This window comes from Macrosteles quadrilineatus, unplaced genomic scaffold, assembly GCF_028750875.1.
Source record: "Macrosteles quadrilineatus isolate MER2022 unplaced genomic scaffold, UCM_ALF_1.0 Scaffold_8__2_contigs__length_117827958, whole genome shotgun sequence".
In the NCBI taxonomy this organism is placed as follows: domain Eukaryota; kingdom Metazoa; phylum Arthropoda; class Insecta; order Hemiptera; family Cicadellidae; genus Macrosteles; species Macrosteles quadrilineatus.
This window is the reverse complement of record NW_026542601.1, coordinates 108,298,804-108,310,000: the sequence shown is the minus strand read 5'-3', so window position 1 is coordinate 108,310,000 and position 11,197 is coordinate 108,298,804. Positions and strand designations below refer to the sequence as shown.

The window sequence follows — 11,197 nt, the reverse complement described above, 5'->3', positions numbered from 1 at the left end:
ATTGAACTATATCTTATATCTATTGTACAGGTTGGTGTCTGCCTTTATTACCACTTTTGCCTATATTTTATCATATTATTTTAGACAGATCATCATAGGTTCATGAGATTATTGTCATAGATGTGTTCAATCATTGGAGAAGTCTTTGATCGTGTAATACAATAAAAATAATACAAGTGCAGAAGGGCACGTTGTTCATATTTTGTTAAATTAATATTAGTGTACAGCAACTGGATAAAACATTTTACAATATTTATGTAGCAATATGTGCATGATTTAAAAAGTCATTAAACTGGAAAATTGCAATTTACTACAGACTCTTCAGAGAGGTTACTTCGATGTGTTCATTCCGCTTAGTAAAAACATAATAAGGGAATGTATACAAATAATAACTTCAACTTTAAGAGAGCCTTTGAATGTTATTAGACTAACGAAGAGGGTTCTGCATGTAAACTATCGCTACTCAGCAACAAAAACGATTTAATTTATCTCTAAAAAAATTATTCTTAGTGGACTGAGCAGCAGCCTAAAAATACTATTTAACTTACTTATACAGTTACAAAATGTCCAAACTCGCATTTATAATTCGGCTTATATTTCCCCAACAGATTAATTATCTGTAGAAGAAGTTCATTGAGCTCTTATCGTGTCTCATAACATCCAAACACAACTGAAACCTTTATTTTTAGTCTAGAATGCTACCGGTACCTATCTTTGACAATTTATTTGCAGTGGCCTATATTACTGACCGTGGCTTACGAGGTTGGTAACATTATTGAAAATAACATGACATTTTCCCTGTAAAAATGGCACAAAGAGTAAATACTATTTAAGCAGTTACTGCCATGACAGAAAGGTCATATTCCTTTTAAACTAGATCACATCATCCTTTATAAGAAACGTTGGTTAACAATGCATTTTAACGTTAATATTTACGCAACAGCCAATTTACAGTATTCTTTGCTTTTTGGAAATGCCACTTTGCTATGTCATTTGCATTATTTGTTGCCATTGAAGCCGCACGCCCATATAAACGAAGAGGCCCCTAACCGTCGATTTCGACGGGTTTCTCCTAGTAACTTTAAAATAGTGTATAGTATGGCATACATTTATATTTGACAATTGTTAAATTTTAGCTAGTGAACCTCTGGTTTTAATATTTCTAGTATATAAAACATTAAAAATATTTAAAAGTTTTTCTTGGTGTTGGTTTACTGGGATAATTTTTAATTTCATCATTTGGGATCTGTCTGAAATAATTAAAGGAAAAGGGCTGGGAGATTCATCCTATAACTTATAAAAAAAAAACCCAAGTCCCACATACTTCAAAATACTTATACTTTTTCTTATACTTTATACTTTTTAGTGAAATTGCGACCATAAATAGAAGATCTCAACGTCAAAATCTTTTTACCAAATGCAATATTTGCGTAGGAATGTTGTAAAAAATAAATGTTGTAGTGCACGGGTCTTCGGCTATAGAGTTCAGGGTTCAAATCCTGCCAGACCAGAACCAAAGGTTTTCAACTTGTAAAATCGCTGTGACTCGGAGTACTTATCCTTAGTTACAAGTCATCTTTTTTTTTTAAATAAAAAAGCAAAGTTGCATTACTGTATTTAAAACATCCTCCACCAAAATTTTCACGATTACTTAATTTAACACTAAGTTAAGATGTGTTACGCTTCACTTGATGGGATACCTAATCACTGACTTTGGTTGAGTATTTTCTACTTAGTTGTTTTATTGAGTTTGTCTTACTATTGTTCTAGATATACACTAACAAGAAATCTCTTCAATCATAGGTGTTGCAGACTTTCTTAAGCCATCAACAACAAAGAAAAATAATGCAATTAAAAGAAATATGAAAACGTGAACGGCCGAAGAAAACGATGTAACGGAGATATCACAATGAAATGCACCATTTACCATTCGCACACTTTACCCAGACATTCAAAGAATGTTCGAATCATCCTGTTTGAAGCATCAATCAAAGTGATGTAAACCAACAAACTGCGCATTTACTGTCATTCCTGCCTTCTCAGTAGGCTGGAACGTTTGGAGGGAAAGCTACATAATTGGCGCGGAACGGCCATCTTTTAATTATAAGCATCATTACCTTCAGTATCTGGGGGGTAAAAGAGGAACTGTAAATAGTCGGACTATTGCATCGGTTGAAATATAATATCGGTTTTATGTTTGTTTTTATGCATTACCAAAATACGTCTATACAATCGCAGAGAACCTATGGGAAGTTGTTGTGCAATGAGGTTTATTATTTTCCGTGTTGTCAGCTGACCAGAAATTTTTTATTTGGTCTCAGGCTTTCAAAGTTACCACTTCAATTACGAGAATCATAATATGATACAATTTGAATCAGTTGTACAATTGTATTTTTTATGCATGCGATGAGAAAATTACAATACTCACTCATTTTGGTTTTAAGCATTTTGACAGTTTATTAGTTTTCAATGTTGAATCAATTGCTAAAATAATATGTATTTATTTAATGTTGATTTTTTTGTCCTAGGATGCTAGTCACGAACCCGGGATTGTTTTACGCATTACTTACAGGGATATTATGACACACACCATAAAATAACTTGTAGTACTCAATAAGTTGAAAAGTATAATTATTGTATGTTCAAAGCGAATAACAGAAATTTCTTCGATGTAATCTTTTTGTAAGTAGCTGAAGGAAAAGGTATCTCATTTATATTTCCAAACACCGGATGACAATTGAAATGAAACCGAATGAAAGAGTATATGTTGTAAAAACTAAGAACCATTAAGTTTTAGTAATAATCTATGGTAGTGTTATATCTATGTGTTTACACAATCTGTTCCAACAACTGCTATGCCTTTGTTAGCTATTTTCAATCATATGTTATTATTGTTCTAATGTGTTTCAATGTAAATAAACAAGAGTTCAAATTAGGCTCATTTCAACTTGTAAATTCAAAACTATTTTTAATATTCAAAACTTCTAATACACAATAGAAATGGTGACGAGAATAGACTAACGTGAATACATATTTACAGTAGTTTCATATATATGATCAACTGATTTGTCTCAAACCGTCCAAAGCATGAATAGTGCAACTAGTTTTTTAAATCGCTATTTTGTACAGTTAATGTGAGTACGCCCGGTGAGTCAGTGAGTCAGTCAGTGAGTCAGTGAGTCAGTGAGTAGTGCGGGAGGTGGCTGTACCGGCGCACACTGCGCTCATACTACTTCAGTTGTGTATGTGCGGGCGACCCAGCGTCATCCACCCTACAGCTTGTAAGTAGACCTACTTTTGTCTCAATGTTTCCATATCTTTTACCATGTTAATACGTACACTTTTTAAATATTTACTGTAGGGTAATATTTTGTGACAAAAGTTAATGGCATTTTAAAATTGCAGGATATTTACTTTAATGGTATGTTGAATGAATATTTATTTTGACAAATAGTAGGTTATAATACAAACTTACATTATCCATTTACATATTTTCTGTAGGGCAGTTTATTGTGTGAAAAACAACCCTGTAAAATTGAGTATTTTAAAGGTTTTAGAGACGGCAGAACTTATGCAATGAAATGTTGCTCTTGTCTTAATATTAAAAGTGAATGTAAAACAAACATTATTAAATTTGCTTCACTTCCGTAAAAACATATTTTTATTTGAGATGAAAAAATGTATCACCATGCAAAACCGCAAAAAACATAGCCTACATTGTTTAAATATAAGCTGTATGGCCGGATTTATTTTTGTGCCCAAGATAAATGTTTACATTTCCATGCTAAACAGTAATTTTAAGAAATTAATGATATGTTCTAATAGTAGTTGTTTATCAATTCAAAACTTTTTAAACTAAATATACCTAGGTGTCCTTACATAAAAAAATGATTGACTAAGACAACAACATATAAATCACAAACTAGTATTAAAAGTAAAAAAAAATATATAGGTAGGCCTAACAGTCACTGAACCTAAATTTAAAAACTAAACACACATTAAAGAGATTTTTTTAAATATTAGATTTTGGACATCACTTTCTTTTGTGGCTTACGTATGTTTTTAATACGAAGGAAAACAGTACTATCTTTTAAAATCGAACCATGTATTTGATTAGGTTGTAGTTTTGGATGGTGCAAAAACATATTAGATATAGTGATTTAAAATGTATAGGTAGGCTATTTAGTCTGTGAATAAACAACAATTTTAATGTGAGCAAAATATTAGTACATTAAATTTGGAATATTCATAAACTTTGAAATGTAGATGCAAATAACATGGTTCTTTTTCAAATTGAATACTGCCTATAAGGACTACATTTTCCTAGGCTATGTTTTTCTTTATAAAAGAACACACAAATGTAAAGACACATTAGTGCCATCTTACAGAAGTTCAAGCTACATTAAAGTAACGTAAAAAAGAATGTAAAGACAATTACCTATGTGAATCAAACATGATTAGTATATTTCCAAAATTTATTCAACTTTCCAAAACTTCTGTAAAATAATAGGGGTTTCTTATAAATTTAAGCATAATTTTTGTATTGTAGGGTTGGGTTTAATCTATACTCTAAGCCCCCAAAAAAGGCACTTCACAAAATTATAACGGTCACTATTTAATTTAAAATAAATTCAGTTAGGCTAAATAATATATTTTAATCTTCTCCAGTGAAAAGGATTTAACAGTTTGTAAATGACAGTTAATTGTTTATCTTTTGAAGTGGTTTTTTTCTGTTGACTAAAAAGGGAATTTGTAGCCTACATGCTGTACCTACCAAATTAAAGAGAAGTTCAGGAATACCGGTATTTATTTTCGTAGGGCAAAGTATAAGACATAGAAGACATAATATTGATAAATATTGATACATAACTAATAGAATATTATGGATACGTTTAAAACTATATTATAGGCCTACATTTAAAATATATTATAGGCTACAACTGGTTGCAGTTTGACTGTTGAAATGATCTAATACAAAATCTATCTACGAAGTTCGCAGTTTTTTTTACTTTTAGGTAGCCTATTTTTTAAATTTACAATTAAATTTCCAGCCACAGACACCTTCTGGAAGAATAACAAAGTGATGTTTTGAACACCCCATGTTTCACTGATAAACCTACTTTGAGTGTGATGTAGAAAGTAAAGATCACTACAAAAGACTGTTTAAAAATAAAGTAGTGTAAGCATTATAAAAATAGGGTAAATTCCTACATTAAATTCATTCGGTCATTGTAACGTTTTGGTAACCTATGATGTGTTGGATTTATAGCCTAAGTATAGCACTTTCCCCATCAATTAATACAAAACCTATTTTCCATCGGTAAAAAAGAAGCAACTTTGATTAAGAAATGAAATTCTCATATGTACGTATGAGAAATACTTTCCATTCACATAGGTAACTTGAATTGTACGAAAATTGTTATGCATTGATAGAAACAAATTTGAAAAGAAATACGAATATGTAAAAATATGATAAACAATACAGATATATTTAGTAGCTAGTCAGTATTGTTATGTTTGTAAATACAAAATTGTAATGTGTTATGGGGGGGGGGGATTGTGGATTCATTGTGCACTAACAAACTTTTACACATAGAATAATTTTATTAATTAAAACCATCAATTCATGTTTAAATTAAATTTATAAGACTACATCATTTAGTGTTTTTGGTCTTCTTTTGTTTCTTCGTTGAAATTCATATTTTATTATAACAAAATTGTACTTTTAAAATGTTCACGTATATGTATACTACTGCTTGTCCATTAATTTCACCACATATAATTTACTGACTGTGACATAGGCTATAGGATAATTTACAATTACTTAAACTCGTTTAAATACTTCTAAAATAAACTAATAATTGGTCTGGGGATATTTACGTATTGAGTACAGTATCTATTTTGATTGAAAGGCAACATTTTTTAATTTGACAATGTTACCCTAATATTATAATCGAATGTTACATTAACAGGCCAGCAAATGAAGCGAAATCCAAACCAACCTACGCCTTTTCTAGGATGATCGGTATAAACAATAAAATATACTAAAGCGCGTCTGAAATTACTTGCTTTCCCTCAACATTTTGAGCAAGAAAAGGGTAAGCACGTATTTTTTTACGCTATTTAAAAAACGGAAAGTAAATAAAAGAAACGTCTTATAACACTTAAAACATATATTTACGCTTATACTGTTACTCACAAGACGGTAAATATACAAAAACGATGGTAAGTGGTATGGATGGATTTAAAAAACTACAATCAATTAATTGTGATATAAACTCAAAGGCAACACCTAGTTTTTATAAAATCTTTGTACTAAATAAATCAACATCTGTGAAAATAGCAAAAACTGTTACGGTATTTATTTTATTGGTTTACCAGTAAAACTTCTGGTAAGACTCGTACTAAAAAAATTATTGAGTAAAAAACGAACGGTGATTTCGTAAATTTTCTTGAAGGAGTGTGTTAGAGGGTTCTGTGCCATGCTATGCAAATCATTTTGAGGCTTTTAAAAGTTCATGATTAGTATAGTGATATGCATTCGTGCAAGTTTATGTATCTAACAACTACCTAGGTTATCTTGTCTGTGCTTATTTATGCATTTCCGGTCAACTTGCCTTTTAATGAACCTTAAAGGTTAGGCCCTTTTAACATACTAGACTAGAAAAAGTGTAGTTTATTTATTCGTTGGATGGTTTTGTTCGAGCATTTCAAAACAAAGGTGGTATCATAGGTAAAACTGTACATTTCAAACCCTAATTAATAATAAAATTTAAAATTAAATAGTTTGCGTAATTGTATATCTTATGATACATAATATCATTGACTATATATACCTATAGGTAGGTATATATTGGTAGGTCTATACCTGTAGGTATATGTAGTCAATGATAATATAAATTAAACGGTAACTTACTAACCCGTTAAAATGAAATACGTTTTAGTTAATATTGTGGATGAATTTATATCAAGAACTGGTTCGAAAGCGTTTTAGTTTCTTCAGGAATTCTAATTTATACAAATATCCTATTATTACAAAATGTTCTTTCATTAGACACAAAACTCAAACGCTTTTTTTATACTTTTATTTATATTTCAATGACAGTTCAAAACAAATTATCGATTCACAAATTAATTATATAAACATTTTAAAACTAAATACTTCACTAAAATTTTTGTAATATTTATTTCTTGAGACCTTCTATTTATTTCGCCTTCTATGGCACCGTCAGGCACAAAAAAAGTGAGTTATGTTTATATATAAAAGTTTAAAAAAGTAAAAAAAATTTGGTTAGTTATTTATTTTAAAATTTATTTAAATCAATATTACCAGTTTCTCATTAAGAAAAAGAATTATTTGATGTTATTTATAGTATTAACAGAAATTTACCTTAACCTAAAACTTTGTTAGCTAGGCTTTTGCTTTATATCCATGAGTAGATGGATTACTTTGAATGCGTACATTAAAAGTCCAACATGTAAAAAAATCGATTTCATTTAAAATATTAAAATATAATAATCTTTGATTCAAAGTTCTTTGATTTTCTTATACTTTTAAAACACTCTGAAAGAATTAACGAATCCAAACTTACTTTGGTGACTGGGGTGCATGGAAACACTTCCTAACATGGCGAGTTCTTTGATACTTGCAAGTTACAGAGGGTAGAATTTCACGTGAAACCTAATAATGACCAAGTCTATGTCGCTGCCTTTGTCAGGATTAGTAATTTAAAGGTTTAACGAAGCAGAGACATCGCCCTTGAATATTTTTACTCACCCTCTTTCAAATGTTACAGGTGAAGAGCTGCAATGCAAGAAGCTGCCACGAGGTAGTGATGGCGAAGATGGACCTCTCCTAGCATGAGTCGACAACGCATCATGATCCCGGAGGCGTTCAAGGTTCTTCCGCCACTAAGTCCAGAGCTTCCGGCGCCTCCTAGAGCTCCGCCACCCCATCGAGTGGCTCCCCCTGTAGCCAGGAGGGAGAAGACGGCCTTCGTCATCCTCAACGACGAGGCGCCACCACACGGGAGAAGTAGAGACAATTCTCCTAATGGGAGAGTGAGTCCTTTCCGAGGAAGAGGCTTCCGCGAAGAGACTTCCAGGCATGCCTCCAGAGAGCCATCCCCGTCACCTGACCGAGCGAGGAGAATCCCTCCACGAGCGAGGAGTAGGTCAACCAGTAGACTGCCTGTAGCTACTCCTAGAACTATAAACGGCTCCAGCACCCCTACCAGCCCTCCAGGAGTCTCTGGTATACCTAAGCCTATCAGCAGAAGAAACTCTTTGTCGCCAAATAGAGCAACTCAAGTGTTGAATCAAGTGAATAGAAACAAATCCATAAAGTTGCCCTCCCAAGGAAAACCAGTGATAATAAAACCAGTGTCTCAATCTCCTCGGCATTCCGTTAAGACTGGCGTTTCTCCTAAAAGAGTTGGACCTTCGGAGATCTCAAAATCCCTAGTGAATGGGACGAAACCACCGATTCCGAAGATTCAAGGAACGCAGAATCAGAAAAATGGTGAAAAGGAAAATGACAAACGGGGTAATCTTACATCTCCGTATAGGAAACGACCTCAGCCGAGCAAACCTGAAGCGGTCAAATCCCCCTCTAGGATACCGCGAACTAGAAGTGTCTCGAGAGGAAGGGAGGATAATGTCCGAGCTTCATCTCCTGTACGAGCGGTTGTAAGGGCTTCACGAAAACTACCTCAAGGATCAACTAAACCTGCTAACGGTGACAAAAAGGGTGTTTCGAATATAGAAAGGAGAAACAACGCTAAGAAAACTGGCCCGATTGCAGATAAGAAGAATGCAACACCAAAAACATCCGTGCCAACAACACCAGCGACACTAGTCGAAGAGAAGCCTAAGCTTAACTTAGACCTTGACAATAAAGTTCCAACACCTATAGAGGCTGTTGTTTCAACACTTCCAGGAACTGACGACAAGACTCCGGAACTCGAGAAGAAAGAAATACAAGAAGCTCCGATTGAGGTGCAACCCCAGGCTCAGGTACAATCTCCTCCACCGGCAAAGACAGCGGAGGTAGAAAAAGAAAATAAAACAGAGGAAACTCAGAAACCCCAGGAAGCTCCAACTGCTGCTAAAGATACCAAAGAAGAAGTTCCAGAAGCAACTGTTACTCTGGTACGAACTACAACTGCTCCGGCTTTAGAACTTGCTCAGCCGGATGTAATCCCTACGATTTTGTCCAAGGGAGAGCAGGAGATCTCAAAGTCGATCAGTGAAGGTCCTTCTGAGGAGGATCAGGACGAGAACCCAGGAGGTCCGAAGGGAGAGACTCTCGCCTCCGTGGAGTCTGTCAGGTCCAATTCCTCGGTGGAGACAGTGCGAGCGGCAACCAAGGGTCAGGGTAGAGAGAATGAAGTGGAGGTACTTAGCGCCAACAACCTGATGAAGTCCGACGGCCACACCAGAAACGTCGCTTGGGACAAGTGAGTAAAATTTATCATCTATTATGTTTATGGACACTAAAGTTCAATTAAATTGTAAAGCTGAAATTGCTGATAACGGATATAGTCGTGTCGTATTATTTCAAATCGTATGTTTTATTTTAATAGCTATAAGTACTCTTGTTTGGTAAAACAGATGTGCGTTGATCTCCATAAAGTATAACCCGTAATCCGGAATCAAATAAATAATCTTATGATAGGTCTATGAAGTAGGCCGACCCGGGCCGACCAAGCCTTTCGTTTCCATTTTTTCATTAGTATTGCATTTTCAATATTTAGCTGATGAGTCATGTTAACTAAAAATATTCAAAAAATGTGTGTGATACAAATTTGTTATTTGAAACTATTATAAAAACTAATTTTTCCCATGTCTTCATTAGTACGGTATTGAATTTTCAACATTTAGCTGATGCGTGATCTAACACTATTCAAAAAATATGTGTGATACAAATAATGTATGTTATATAAACAGTTCTAAAAACAAAGTTTTTGTCATTTGGACGAAAGGCTTTTTAATTTAAGCTCCAAGGCTATAAATATAATCCTTATATACAGGGTGTCCCGGAACTCTCTACCAATATTTTAGGGCATTGTTCCTGGGTAAGAAACATATCTAAATATCATATTTAAATTGTCCGGAAGTCCTTAGTTACTCAGATAGCCGCCATTTTGTTTTTTTCACTTATTAATTTTTTTCTGAAAATTGGTTAAACATACGAAGTTGAAACTTTGCACAAACATATATGACAACTAGACAAAGCTACAAAAAGATTATGACGATTTTCAAATTCATAAAACAAAATGGCGGCTGTTTAAAATTTTGTTTCTTAAATTACTCGAAAACCGTTGATTTTACATAATAAATAATAATTTTTAAGGCAATTTTATTACAAATCGATCGACACCTTAATCTTTAAGATCGGACGAGTATTAACTGAGATATGGTAGTTTTAGTGATAAGTGACCGCCGGATATTAGTTGCAGCGCATGCTGAAAGCGGTCACGTATCACTAAAACTGCCATATCTCAGTTAATACTCGTCCGATCTTAAAGATTAAGGTGTCGATCGATTTGTAATAAAATTGCCTTAAAAAAGTTATTCTTAAAAAATTTTTGTAAAATCAACGGTTTTCGAGTAATTTAAGAAACAAAATTTTAAACAGCCGCCATTTTGTTTTGTGAATTTGAAAAATCGTCGTAATGTTTTTGTAGCTTTGTCTAGTTGTCATAAATGTTTGTGCAAAGTTTCAACTTCGTATGTTTAACCAATTTTCAAAAAAAAATTAATAAGTGAAAAAACAAAATGGCGGCTATCCGAGTAACTAAGGACTTCCGGACAATTTAAATATGATATTTAGATATGTTTCTTACCCAGGAACAATGCCCTAAAATATTGGTAGAGAGTTCCGGGACACCCTGTATAATACGTGAAGGTGATTTCTACAAAACACTACTCCTCCGTTAATAATGGACTGATGGACTGTGGTGTGAGGGAATTTCTTTCTGTGAGGGAACAATATAAACAAATATTTTGGACTTATGGTCCACTTGTTTTTCTGTAAAAGTAGAAAAGCCTTTGTCCCCACGAAACACTTGACTTTAAAATGTTATGAAATTCGATTCAATAATATACTGGAGTTAACTAACAAATGAAAAGACATTTTAGACAAACACAACTACTTATCGAAGCTATTTTACCAATCATTTTAAGTATAAAGGCA

General features: G+C 33.3%; 1 protein-coding gene across 1 annotated transcript; it reads left to right on the top strand.

Moving 5' to 3' along the window:
- The first annotated feature begins 3,163 nt into the window (after positions 1-3,163).
- LOC129000643 (proteoglycan 4-like) lies at positions 3,164-9,462 on the top strand. The gene is made up of 2 exons (XM_054427604.1): positions 3,164-3,281; positions 7,797-9,462. Exon 2 carries the CDS (start codon positions 7,861-7,863, stop codon positions 9,460-9,462), a length of 1,602 nt encoding a protein of 533 aa, XP_054283579.1. The 5' UTR covers positions 3,164-3,281; positions 7,797-7,860.
- Positions 9,463-11,197: the final 1,735 nt, after the last annotated feature.

Bases quoted from the DNA above. Each gene is read 5' to 3' on its own strand.
- LOC129000643 (XM_054427604.1), top strand. From the start codon at position 7,861: ATGAGTCGACAACGCATCATGATCCCGGAGGCGTTCAAGGTTCTTCCG.